General features: G+C 41.8%; 1 protein-coding gene across 4 annotated transcripts in view; it reads right to left on the bottom strand.

The window, feature by feature from the left end:
* Positions 1 to 14,364, bottom strand: part of CTDSPL (CTD small phosphatase like) — a 93,788-nt gene that overhangs the window by 33,940 nt on the left and 45,484 nt on the right. For all 4 annotated transcript variants that reach the window (XM_069859230.1, XM_069859233.1, XM_069859232.1 and 1 more), the window contains exon 2: positions 4,973 to 5,127. In XM_069859230.1, coding sequence (XP_069715331.1) covers positions 4,973 to 5,127 — 155 coding nt within the window. The remainder of the gene's footprint in view (positions 1 to 4,972; positions 5,128 to 14,364) is intronic.

The following is a 14,364-nucleotide window of genomic DNA, read 5'->3' as shown; positions in this document are numbered from 1 at the left end:
TGTTCACAAAGGCTTGTAGCGACAGGACGAGGGAGAACAGGTATAAACTGGAAAGGGGCAGATTTAGACTACACACAAGGAAGAATTTCTTCACTATGAGAGCAGTGAGACACTGGCACAGGTAGCCCAGGGAAGGTGTGGCTGCCCCATCCCTGGAGGTGTTCAAGGCCAGGTTGGATGGGGCCTTAGATAATCTGATCTAGTGGGAGGTGTCCCTGCCCATGGCAGGGGGGTTGGAATTAGACAATGTTCAGGTCCTTTCCAACCCAAACTATTCTATGATCTTATAAGTCCATAAGGAGCTGTTTCATTTTAAATAACCCTGATCAAAAGAACAGATTTATTGCATTAATTTCTTTAATGCAAAGCTCATACTAGACCATGGCAGGTTCTTTATAACTATTTGTCTTTACCAGTGACATGAACTATGGAGCTTTGTGTCTTACTACAGAACTTTTTGGTGAGGCAAAGGAGGTCAGACCCAAACATTAGGAATTGTCTTACTCTGATAAACCAAAGATTAAGAGGGAGGAAGAGTACTATTATTTACATTAATCTCATTTATCTTCCTCCACACTGGGGAGTGAGATTGGTCTTCACATCTGTTCAGAAAGCATGCTGTTAATACTCTCCCCATCAAAGAGTCCATGCTTGCGTTGCTCCTCTGGGTCTCTTGCACAACAGAGATAATACTTCTGGCCTCAAGAACATGTGCGCTACAAGATAATTTTCTTGCTCTGGTGAACCATATCTATGGATGATAGAGAAGATCTTTTCCTCTGCACTTTCACCTATGTTATAGAGATCCCTGAAGCAGACAAGTGTTACAGACATGACAATAGATCAGGCTGGACGAGGCTTTGAGCAACCTGGGCTAATGAAAGGTGACCCTGCCCAAGGCAGGAGAACTGCAACTGGATGATCCTTAAAGTCCCTTCCAACCCAAACTAGTCTACGATCACCATAGAGCACTGTGGAGCAAAAAGCAGTGCAGAAAAGGAGACCTAACTTTCATAGTGGTTAGGATGAGTGAGGTGGAAATTCAAGGACTTGACCTTTCTGGGTTCATTCCTGCTACAGGGAAAGCAACAGGGCAGCTGCTGCCCCAGAATAAACTTTCTTCTAATTCTGTCTTCTTTCCTGTTAGATGTGGATCAAGACCTTCTCCTCAAATCCAACAAGTTTAAGAATACTTTGCTCATTCATGCTTAAATCTCGTTGAACATGAGCCACTTGCCTGATTTGTCCCTAAGTGTGAACGCAGCCTGTAAAACATCAGAGTGACGACAGACTTCTCAGAGCTTGTGCATCCACCATGACTAAAGATGAACAAAAGAGAGAACCAGTTCGCATCAGGCTACACTCTGGCACGGGTTGCTCAGAGAAGTCGTGGATGCCTCTTCCCTGGAGGTGTTCACAGCCAGGTTGGATGAGGCTTTGAGCAACCAGATCCAGCAGGAGCAGTGCCTGCCCACGGCAGGGGGCTTGGAATTGGATGATCTTGAAGGTCACTTCCAACCCAAGCCATTCTATGACTCTAGTCTCACCTTTCTCTATCTAGATCCCTCCTTGAATCCTGCAGATCGAACTTGTTAACTGTAAATACTTCAAAGAAAAAAAACCCTTACACCCAGAAGCATGCTCAGAAAATGTAAAAGTTGAGTCAAGTTGCTGAGTGAAGGAAAGACACCGAGATTCGCTCTTATTCAGAAGAAAACAAAGAACATTTTTTCTCCCCCAGCACCCCGGCCTCTAAGAAAACTGGCTGGAAGGTCTTGGTGAGCTGCCTGCTGCTGAGGAGGCAGGAAAAAATTAGCAAGGATTTCAGGAGGCTGAACATTGTGTGCTCCCAATGACACATCTGGCTCGGCATCCCAGCTGCAAACAGGCTGATATACCATACCCACTGTAACAGAGATTACAACTCAGAATTCATCTTAAGCTGCATTAAAAAGCTGTCACATTTTAAGAAAAACAAACATAACAATAGTTTCAGTAAATACAAGTTATTACTGAGAAATGTTGTATAGAACCTTTAGGGACAGAATGGATCATTCGTTACCAGTATTAGAGTCACACTCGGCAAGCAGCTGCTCTGTGAGTAGAAGATTTAAAAATGAACTCAATACTTCAAAGAAGTTTTTGGGCTTCCCCCCAGCAACAGAGTAGAACTCAGTGCTGAAAAACCCTGTTCAAACCATGCTCAGTTTGGTGTTTCTTCAAATCCTACCAAGAAATTACAGGATACTTGAAATATCAAGCATAATCAAGTCACATTATTTGGTGAAACACTCAATGAAGCACTCATTTCATTTGAAGAACTTATTTTTTCTGATACAGTAAAATTGTAATAAAAATTAAATCACACAACGCAATTACTCTGAACAAAATTTCCGAACTGTATTTTCAATTACTTTATGAAATGCTCTTTCCCAATTTCCCTCCTTTGCAACAGGTTATCATGGAAAGAATCAAGCCTCCTCATTAGAGAGAGGTTTGCCTGTCACATCAATTTTTATCACCAGTTTTCATCTAACAACTCTGCCAAATGGTTAAGACAGAAGGAAACCCAGTCACTTTGTATGAGTTTCTAATAGCAGCTGTTTAATGCAATTGTGCAATTTTCTTTTTCCATTTTTGAAGGAAAGGGTCAGAACACATGAACTGACTGGGCCATGGTCAGAGGTCACCTACAACGTGATCAATAATTCATACAACATACTTATATCAGCTGTTGCTCTTTTAAGTGACCATTTGCACAGCAGCTCAAGAGAATTTAAACTATTCTCAACCTGGCAGGCAAATTAACACAATAAGAGCTTCAATTAAATGACAGAGGAGACTAAGCAGTGTGCTGTCAGGGCTTCTTTTCTTTGCTAAAGCAGGTAGTTTTGTCTTTCCTGGACATTTAACTTCATTAGTATGCAAAGTGAGGCACACTCCTGCACGTGTACTTTCCTCTGACTTACTTATCACTTTTCAAACAAGACAAAGTTCTTGGTGTGACTTAGTCAAATCCCACCAACCTGCAAGGCTCTAAAACTCAGCTCTTCTGGTGAAAAGCACCAGCCTGACAGTGCAAGGATATACAAATACATCCAAGTTTTCACTGCCACTTTTCTTTCTTTAAAAGATTTTCCTACTTAAACCATGTTACACAAAACCACATACAAAGCTTACCAGTCTTCAATATTGCACTGAAAATGGAAGTGACACAGACTCATTTACACTCACTTAAGAACTACCCAAAAGCTTAGCTCGGCTTGATTCCTTCTACAAAGACTTGTACACATCTGAGTGCCTTTTATTCTCTTTGAAGAAAATGCACTCTTTAATAGTTCTTTTTAATGTATTCAGTTTTTTTTTTTTTTTCCCCTCTTGTAACCTGTAGTCTGATAATCCCATGAATTCTGTCATTTCAGTCTTGGGCTGCTGTACATCTTCAAAATCGCTTGATAAGGTAGCACAGAGTGAGGATGGAAACTTGTGGGAACATACATGCTATTACTTGCTCAAGGCATGAGATATAGCTAAGTAGTATTTTACAAAATGCAGTCTAAGAACTGCTGACTCCAGATCATGGAGTCTCTTCTTCTCTATGCTTTTCTTTCTAACGAGCTCCCATTTCTCTGAACTGTAATTTTGGTAGTGGCCTCAATTCTGTCTCCTTCCCATTCCCTAGCAGAGTGGAAATTTTACTGTTTTCCCATTCCTTCCGTTTCTCAGGTGAACTATGTGCTATACGCTACTCAGCTTTCCCTTCAGCACATCCAGGCTGGATTTCCCTCATTTGAGTCCAAATGTACCTCAACTAGCAAAAGATATCTAAAAATACCCATGCAATTCCTCCTCTCGGCAGAGGATCTTCAGTGCACTTTACCTCTGCATGAGCAGTTTCAGCATGAACTGTTGCCATTAAGCCTCTACCCACCCACGTCTTCTTTCTCTCAGTCACTTCAATTTATTTCCCTTTCCTCTCTTCCACCAAGCAGTTCCCTTGGTCCTTCTCCTAAGCCTTTCAGAATTCGAATAACCAGAAAAATTCAAACCAAAATAGAACGGACTGGACAAGGTAGGTAAGAAACCAGCTGCATCAAATATGAAAAATCAGTGTGAAGAGAAGTAGTTCGACAAGACAGAGATGTTTCTGCTATTCTGTTTCTGATACACCTATACTTGCAATCCTTTAAAGTCCTGGAAAAATGGCATGGGAATGGTGTTTCAATTAAGAGTACAGCACTAGTAGAGATCTGAGTGCTGAAAAACAACATAGTATGGAAGAGATGGCACTCCTGTGTTTGCTATATTGAGCTGACATTCTTCAACTATATAATGTAATGCAAACCCTCTCAGATTTAAAAAGAGCACATAAAATTGTTTGTGTTACAATTTTATGAATATGCAAAGTAATATAATTACTAGAACTCAAAGTAATGTGCTGCTCTTACATACAATGCTTCAAAGTGCTAAAATTAATTAATCTGATTTATCAGGTAAACAATAGTTAATAACCTGGAAAAAATGGACAAAACCTGATTCCTTTGGACTCAGTATGAGAACTGGTTATAAAAAAGTTCCACACAATTACGGTTATTCCCTTTCTGAAACTGGTTTTTGTCACTGAAAACCCTTTCAGATGACATTCAAAGCAGTTCCAACATAAGCCAGCAGACACATTTTAAACTTCCAGTAGCTGGGAAGACAACCAAAGCCAGAGACAACTCAGTACTGGACATATTATGAGAAGCCCACATTTTTTTAGCATCTTATCCAAGTTTTAAACATTGCTTGCTTATAAAAATTCATAGTACCAATACCCTTCATGGACAAGTCAGTTTTAAATTGCAGCCGAACAGATTATATTAGCAATTCACCATCAAAATAGTCATTTTTTTCCCCATAAGGGGAACCTATTAAGACAAGCTTGTTAAACCTTGGTTACGAAAGACACAAAAGAAGATAAAAGCCTAACCTTCTGAAGTCCTCCATTCTCCTCCACCAAAGGAGGAAGAGCACTGGTGCTATTGGTAGATGGTGGTTCGACATTGTAGTCACGAAAGCAGCAGAATAAGGTGCTAAAGATACTTCGACTCCTCTGCTTCTTCAAGCTGATATTACATTGGGACACTAGGAAAAGAAAAAACAACAGGAGAAAAATACATTAATACACAGACCCAATTTTCCAGACACACAATGACTGAATTTAAGACGCAAGGTTATTAGCAGAGAAGTCCTCCAAGTCTTAAGATTATGTCACAGAGATTTTCCTTTATAATAAGGCCTCCCTCCTTCCATTCAACACATTTTTTCCCAGTCAAATTCGCACCTTAGTGACCTTAGCCTGTTCCTAACCAACCTGGATCTCCACACAACTGAAGTCCCTACTTTGTTGTCCTAGAAACACCCGAAACAGATACCATAAATTGTGTGCTGTTAGAATGCATCTCTGGACTGAACTAAAACACAAGAGATGCAATAAATGCCTACTGATGCCCGGGTGTATTTTCCAGCCAAGCACAAGATCGAGTATGGAAGATTTAAACTCCTGCATGGGTCAGAAAAAGACCCGAGATGTTTCTGAGTTTCCTCTGTTACTGTTTGACAGCGTTGCTGGAGAACAAAAGACACAACACAGAGGCAGCTCTGTGAGTGCTGGCTGCAGGAACAAGGCTGAAGAGGGTGTTATTAAATTAAAAGAAAGGTCAGGACTTCTATTTAATCTTTTTAGACCAATACGCAAGTTAAAAATAAAAAAAACCAAAACAAAAAAGCAACCAAGAAAAAAAAGAACACCCCCCCCCCAACAGGTAAATGCTCAATGAAAGCATGTGCAGTATTTTTAAAGACTAAAAACAGTAGGTGAAATTAACAGCCTGGAGAAAAGAAAATTATATAAGACATCATTTCCTTAAGACTCAACCTCCTGATAATTACATCTTGAACATAAGTACAATAAAACAAAATAAAATAAAAGTTAGGAGAATAAATTCAGAATACTCTAGGTAACACTCGATTACTGAACAGTTTAATGATCTATTGGTAACTGGAATTCTTTGCTTCCCACATCAACGTGACGTGTGCCATGCTCCATACTCTCCCAGGGCAGGAGCAGGCGGCTGCACCCTTCTCATCCTGCGCCTTCCCTATTGCCTTTCTTTGATGTTTATCTACACCACTGCAACACGCAGAACTGAATGCTATCGATAGTCAACCTGATAACATCAGGTTGGTAACACAATGGAAGACAACCACGCCGTGTGCGCCTTGTAAATAACTCTTCACCGCAGCTGTTACGGTGAACAGTGCAAACCCCAACCCCACGCATCCCACACAGAGCCAGGTACTCCTGTACTTAGCCAGCACCACCTCACCCTCTACACCAAGCAGAGGATATCTTAGACTATAATAGATTCCTTCTCATAGAATCACCAGGTTGGAAGAGACTCACCAGATCATCGAGTCCAACCATTCCTATCAGATACAACAACTGATTTAACTTAGAAACCACACAAACAGGCCCAAACAAGTTAATTTTTCTCCACAGCTATACAGCAGCGCATCTTAAAGTGGTAAGGCTAAAAAGGTGGATTATATCAAGAAAAGTTGTAGCACTAAGCAATTTAACAGGGATCTACGCCCCGCATAGATTATTTACATTCTGCATTAGAAGGGACAAACCAGACCCCTAACCCAAAGTTAGCAGGTAAGTGAAATTCTGAGCAAGTTCCCATTACACACACCAATATGTAATTCCCCATCTTTCCTCCTCCCTCTAATTAATAGGGAACTGCCATGTACACACATCTCCCTTCATCCTGATATTGCAAATATTTTGCCCCATATGAGGACAGGTTGAAAGAGTTGGGCTTGTTGAGCCCAGAAAGGAAAAGGCTCTGGGGAGACCTCAGAGCAGCCTTCCAGTATTTCAAGGGGGCCAACAGGAAAGTTGGGGAGGGGCTCTTGATTAGAGACTGTAGGAGTAGGACAAAGGGTAATAGTTTTAAGCTGAAAGAGGGGAGATTTAGATTAGACATTAAGAAGACATTTTTCTTCCTGTGAGGGTGGTGACACACTGGTACAGGTTGCCCAGAGAAGATGTGGATGCCCCATCCCTGGAAGTGTTCAAGGACAGGTTGGATGAAACTTTGAGCAACCTGATCCAGTGGAACGTGTCCCTGCCCACAGCAGGGGGTTGGAACTGGATGACCTTTAAGGTCCCTTCCAACCCAAAATATTCTATGATTCTATGGTATTTGCTGAAGTACTTTTCCATCTGTAGCAAGTGAGCAATGCGCAGGTTCAGTTATTAATTGCTCCTAAGAGAAAAGCGTACGGCTACCAAAAACTAAACTGGTTTTATAAACTTCCACCATTTGAAATCCACTCAGGTAACAAAATAAAGTCAGAACTGAGCACAGATTTGTGTGTGTCTGTTTGTCTAAGGAAGCGTTTCATCACTTTAAAGACAGTTGTATACTGATCCCAATCTAATCACTGCTTTTCCATACCCCAGTTAAACAGAAAATACATGCAAAACCCTGGCCATGGGTGATGTATGTTAGAGTAAAAGGCTCATTCTCAAAACGTCACAGTCTGTCTGCAACAAATTTGCAGAAACATGCCTTTAGAAGTCCCCAGCAGACACCTGGGCAGCCGTGAAGGACTTTTTCAAAACAGCACTCAAGGAAACTTGTATCACAAGCACAAACAAGTATTTTGCAGTATCATGCAGCCAAGAACTCTTCTCTGACTTTAGACACTGAAATAGAATAGAAGCCCAGTGCTGGATGTCCTGTTCCATAAGCCAGTACCACAGAAACCTTGCTAGTAATTTGCATTTTGTTTTCAGCCTCTACTTAAACATGCGACAGCAAATAATTAAGTCTGAATGCTTAAAACAGAAATGATCTTATGCAGGATTTACCATAAGCTTTTGCTTTTCCTGGATTTCATAAGGTACAAGAATGTAACATTCTATTTCATTCTGCAAACAATTTTTCTGCATAAAACTCTCCTCTCAAAGCCAAGACTCCCAAGACTGTATATGGGCTTAACATAAACAGCATTTAACAGAAAGGGGTGAAAGCAGGGAATGCTGCGTGGGCTCCAGTGGCTATGGCTTTATAAACGCATGTGGCCAAAAGATACTGGAAATCCTGATCTCCAGTGATAACTCAGGCCTGTTCACACCTCACAACTCTTGTCTAGTTTAAATCTTTCCATCAGGTATGGATTAAAGCAGCTTTTTTCAATCCATCATTCACAGCCTTAGCTGCACAGCAGATCAACGAGAGCAGGATAACCACTGAAGAACTAACACTCGTATGTACAGGACAAAGAGGCAGCAAACAGAGCAGATGCCCTAAATAAATAAATATTCAAGTCTCAGACAACAGCTGATTCCCCCAAATCTTTCAAAACTATTTATTTTACTTGATCAAATTATACATTTCAAACGGCCACTCATTTTCACTTAGTGCAATATTTGTTCCTCGAAAAATTATTCCTTCAGGCTGCTTTTCATCACGGCAGTCTTGTCATTCACAGCACCGTGGTGTTTCAAATGGGTCTTTCCACTAATTTGGATGCTTTTTTAGAGAGCTCTGTTTCGTTTCCTAATACTATGTTTTAAAGGCTGACAAATATAAGTTTACACATAGAAAGGAATGAATGCTCTCAAGTGACTTAAGGTGAGATGCTATTAATGTACCCAAGCATTGCATCTGTAGAAAAGATTTGCACTGCATCTCACTCTGAGCAACCACAACGGTGTTGTGCATCACAGAAACCAGTTTCTCCTTCCTCAGTGACGCTGGACCAGACGCAATATGCACGCTGTTAGGTAGGTTTGCTTTTCTTGAAGTGCTGACAGTACTTACAGGTAACACTTGTAAACCTAAAGGTGTAAAGAAGCATTAATATTGAAACATTACCATAAACTTCAGTGTTGTGAATGCCAGCAAGCGTTAAAGAGACAAACCCTGCAGAGTACAAAACGCAGCGTCCCTTAAAAGCTTGTAGGTAAGACCAGGAAGCAATGACACTGGAGAGGTGAGCTGAATTAGGTGAACTCTAGCATCCAGCATACCTTGGGACACAAAACCCCTGTGCAGTGCTACAGGACTCGGGAAGAGTGGCTGAAAAGCTGCCTGGCAGAGAAAGACCTGGGGGTGCTGGTCAACAGCTGATGGAACACGAGCCAACACTGTGCCTGGGTGGCCAAGAAAGCCAATAGCATCTTGGCTTCTATCAGAAATGGTGTGGTGAGCAGGACTAGGGAAGTGATTCTCCCTCTGTACTCAGCACTGGTGATGCTGCACCTTGAATACTGTGTTCAGTTTTGGGCCCCTAACTATAAGAAGGACATTGAGGTTCTGGAGTGTGTCCAGAGAAGAGCAACAAAGCTGATGAAGGAGAACAAGTCTTGTGAGGAGCAGCTGAGGGAACTGGGGTTGTTTAGCCTGGAGGAGGCTGCAGGGAGACCTTATTACTCTCTACAACTACCTAAAAGTAGGTTGTAGAGAGGTGGGTGTTGGTCTCTTCTCTCACGTGATAGGTGACAGGACAAGAGGGAATGGCCTTAAGCTGTGTCAGAGGAAATTTAGATGGGACATTAGGAAAGATTTATTCACAGAAAGGGCTATCGAGCACTGGAACAGGCTGCCCAAGGAGGTGGTTGAGTCACCATTGCTGGAGGTGTTTTAAAGGCAGGTAGATGAGGTGCTTGGGGACATGATTTAGTTGTGCACAGGTACAGTTGGAGTTGATGATCTCGGAGGTCTTTTCCAACCTAGTGATTCTATAATTCTATACAGAATTTGGAGGACTTTCCCCCCCTCTCTCCATCTTTTAGGAGTTATAACCTTTATTTCTGGAACTGACATCCTATGGCAACCACAGAAGTTCTAAACTTGTAATCCCCATCACCACCAAAAGCTGAAGACAACTTGTAACAACCTTTCACAATCTGAAACGCTGCATACCGAAATCTTTTAAACACTGCATACCAAAAACCCCACGCAAACTAACTTCAGAATATGAAAACCTGTCATCCATGAAAGCAGAGAAGACTGTAACCAGCAGGTGTGTGCCCATAAACTGTAGTTTAAGGACCTCCTTGCCCAAAGACATCAACTGTGTATGTAACAGACCTCAACAAATTCCTCTTCCATGACTTGATCCCATAATGTTTTGAACCTACACTAACTTTTAGTGACAGAAATATGCTGTGGTAAGAAGGTCCACAGCCCAGCCAACAGCTTAGTTGCTTTGTAACTCTGAGTCTGTTTGTTTCTTACCTTTGTACCTTCTCCAATTCACATTTTTGAGCAGGAGAGAGGGACTAGAAACACATTCAATATCCAGGATAAAAGCAGAGCACCATCAGGCTCCAGAGAGACCTAGCAGCCTTCCAGTACTTAAAGGGGGCCTCCAGGAAAGCTGGGGAGGGGCTCTTTACCAGGGACTGCAGGGATAGGATGAGCGGGAGTAGTTTTAAGCTGGAAGATGGAAGATTTAGATTAGATAGTAGAAAGAATTTTTTTCCTGTGGGGGTCGTGAGGCACTGGCATAAGTTGCCCAGAGAAGCCATGGATGCCCTATCCCCAGAGGTGTTCAAGGCCAGGCTGGATGAGGCTTTGAGTAACCTGATCCAGTGGGACGTGTCCCTACCCATGGCAGAGGGACTGGAACTTGATAATCTTTAAGGTCCCTTCCAGACCAAACTGTTCTATGATTTTATTTGCAGACAGGGTCAGAAAAAATAGCAGAACTCTCCTTTCCAGAAGGGAAGTCCATCTGGGTCCAGATTTCCCCTGATCAACTTAAAGTACAAAGTCTCACCTATGAACTCCAGGTGCTCCCTTGCACTAATTCTAAGGCCAAACCTCACTTCTCACAACCTGTGTGCACCTGCTGCTTGTGGGAAGCTAATCCTTTAATTGCCTGTGAGTTTCTGGAAGTCACAGATGGTCCTCAGCACTGTGCTTATTGAGGTCTTCTGGCAAGTCCCAACGAACCCACAGCATTACTAAGCCTGGGGAGGGGCTCAAGGAGAGATACAAGTTTTAAAACAAATTACTGCAATCATGTAAGCTTTAACAGAAGACACCACACTGGGTGGTCATACAAAGACAACAGGAAGAAAAAGAAACAGAAACCAATCCCCAAAGAGTACAGAAAAATTTTATAATAGAAATTAATACAAGAACATGCTAATAGAAGTAATCTACAGCATCTTCTCAAGCCCTCTTTCCCTCAAACTATCTTCTGGAGGCAGAAGCATGCTGCTTTTCTCCAACCAAGACAGTTACAACAGCAGCACAAGTCACCCAGTAAAGAAAAAGCCTCATGCTTTACCCTCATGCACTGTATCCTAAAACAATTCAGATCAGGTCGTCTCCCATCACAACTTGCTGTGGTTGTGTGAAATCACAAAAACCAGATTGTGGTGGAGCCATCATACAAGAAACCCCTCGCTGCTCCAGGAAGGTGCCATGGGCAGACCTGAGGGCTCCTAAATGCAGCCCATTCCTCTGCAGCATATGAGAGAGCTAATTACTGCTGAATTCTTCCTAATTAAATGAATGCAGTAGCCAGTTCTCCCAAATAATAAAAACCGGTTAATGAAGAGACTTTCCATGTGCTTACAGACAAACCTGCTAAACGCAATAAAATGAACATCTGTGTATCACGAGCTCTCTGCTCTCAAATTTGTTTATAGCACAGAATGGAAAGATTCAAGTCTGAATAAAGCAGTATTAAACAAAGCCTTTCTTCAAAAAGAAGCAGTTATGAAACTTATACGTGGCTACAGATGCATAATTTCCCAATCTCCTTAAGAGGCTATACATGCTCTTATTGGGAAAATAGTTTTATATCCTACATGACTCAAGCTACAAAGAGCTAAATAGCAGAAAAACATGAAATTTGCTTATACAGCTCCTATTTTTGTGATGTATTGACCAGAACAGAAAGTCTTGCAATACTTGGTGCCAAATCTGTATGTGAAGCCCACAGAACTTTAGCTTTAAATGCCATTTGCAGTTTTTCATTGAAAAGTTTCATTTTCCCCACATAATGTTTGCAGAAATTACAGCAAGAACAGCACTGTCACATACCTGAAAATTCCCCTCAATTGGTTTAACCTTCAAACATGTATAACTCAAGTAAACCGCTCAGTTTATATCCTGCATGACACACCCCAGACTTATCGTCATTTCAACTGAAGTGGGTAGCCTCTTTCCCCCCAACGGATAACTTAAGGTTTTGGTTTTTTCCAATGAAATTATTTCTTTGAAGGGAAAAATCCCAGAGTAGTTTAGTGAAAGAAAAATCTTTCTGAAACATCTAACTACGCCCGTGCCGAACTCTTTCCCACACTCCGCATGAACAGTCTGCCTGGGAAGGAGCTGCTCACACGGCTTGGGGCCAAGAAAGAAAAGCTTAAACATGTAAGATAGGTGTGGACATGGGGGAAAATAACCAAGTAACTTAGATTTACTTTTGAGATAATCTCTTACCTCCCCCAAATCCATTTAAAGTCAGTCACTGCACTTGGATTTGAAAAAAAAAGGTCAATGTGATTGATGAACTTTTAGGAATTTTAGGGAAAAGTAACCATTATTAACCCATCTCGTGAGGTTTTGGAAAACAATCTCAGAAGTTGTGCGAGTTAGACAAGAACACATGTTGCTGTCACAACAACCTCATGCAACGCTACAAGCTTTGGGAAGAGTGGCTGGAAAGCTGCCTGGTGGAAAAGGAGCTGAGAGTGCTGGTTAACAGCTGGCCAAACATGAGCCAGCAATGTGCTCAGGTGGCCAAGAAGGCCAACAGCATCCTGGATTGTATCAGGAATGGTGCGGTCAGCAGGAGAAGAGAAGCCATCGTGCTCCTGTTCTTGGCACCGGCGAGGCTACACCTCGAATCCTGTGTTCAGTTTTGAGCCCCTCACTACAAGAAAGACATTCAGGGGCTGGAGCCTGTCCAGGGAAGGGGCTGCAGTGTAAGGGTTACGAGGAATGGCCGATGGAACTGCGATTGTTTGATCTGGAGAAAGGCAAGTTGAGGGGAGACCATATTGTCCTCTACAGCTCCCTGAAAAGAGGTTATAGCGAGGCAGGTGTGGGTCTTTTCTCTCAAGTAATAAGAGACAGGATGAGAGAAAATGGCCTCAAGTTGCACCAGGGGAAGTTTAGACTGGGTACTAGGAAAAATTTCTTTACTGAGAGTGGTGAAGCATTGGAACAGGCTGCCCAGGGAAGTGGTGGAGTCTCCATCTCTGGAGAGGGTTCAGAAAACATGTAGACATGGTACTTTGACACATGGCTTAGTAGCCACGGTAGCACTGAGCTGATGGTTAGACTGGATGATCTGAAAAAGGTCTTTTCCAACCTTAATCACTGATTCTAACAGCTTATCTCACTCAAAAAGAAACTATCTAGCAGGTGTCAGAACACTACAGTTTGCTTTTCACACCTGTGAAAAGTCCTATAAAAGTACACTTCCACACAATACCTAGGACAAAAGTAGAAAAATTGGGATGAATGTTAATTCAAAACAGCTGAAGCTGTACAAAGCAAAAAAAAAAATACCTCTACCTGACCAAACAAAGCTTTAGAAACATTTTTGTTGCAGCAGCTTAAAGCAAAAACCTTCTTTTGCCCTTCATCAATTATTTACTGCAGTCCTTATATCAGGGTGAATGAAATACCTGCCACTTTTGCTGCATGCTCATTTTCTAAAGATCAAAAGTAGTGAAATTCTGAAGCTGCTTTTTTTAACACGCCTGAGAACTTGACATTGTGCGCTCTGTACAGGGCTACGATTCACCATGATATGCAAGCAGACAGTAAATGTTATATCCAGCAACTGTACACAAAGCCTCTTAACTGCCCAGGAGAGATAAGAAACCACAAAAAGGCTCAGAACACCACATAAACCCCATGGATCTCAAGGCAAATTCCAAAACCAAAAAGCAGTTGGTACACTTCAGCCTGCACACCAAGGCTTGGTTGGACATACATATGTATGATGGCATAACTTTGATATCATACGCATATAAGCCATGACTTAAACACTTATGCTGTCTTGCAGTGTTGCAGCATTCAAAAAGTTAGGAGGGTTACTACTAGGAAATGCTACATGTATCTATCAAAGCCCAATTCCTTGCATTTGTTCAGCTTGAAGACTGATGGCAAATCCACTGCTTCAGGGGCATCCACATTCAATAATGAAGCCGAAAAGTTAAAAACCATTTTAACAACCCAATTAACCTGCTGAACTATGCTCCAAGTGAAATACCTTCAATTTCAAATTAAATACCACGGATCTTGGCCAGCTCCTTTCCTGTTCCAGTGCTTG

Source organism: Phaenicophaeus curvirostris, chromosome 6 (assembly GCF_032191515.1).
Source record: "Phaenicophaeus curvirostris isolate KB17595 chromosome 6, BPBGC_Pcur_1.0, whole genome shotgun sequence".
Classification (NCBI taxonomy): Eukaryota; Metazoa; Chordata; class Aves; order Cuculiformes; family Cuculidae; genus Phaenicophaeus; species Phaenicophaeus curvirostris.
Note: the sequence above shows the minus strand (reverse complement) of the source record. Positions and strands in the feature narration are given on the sequence as shown.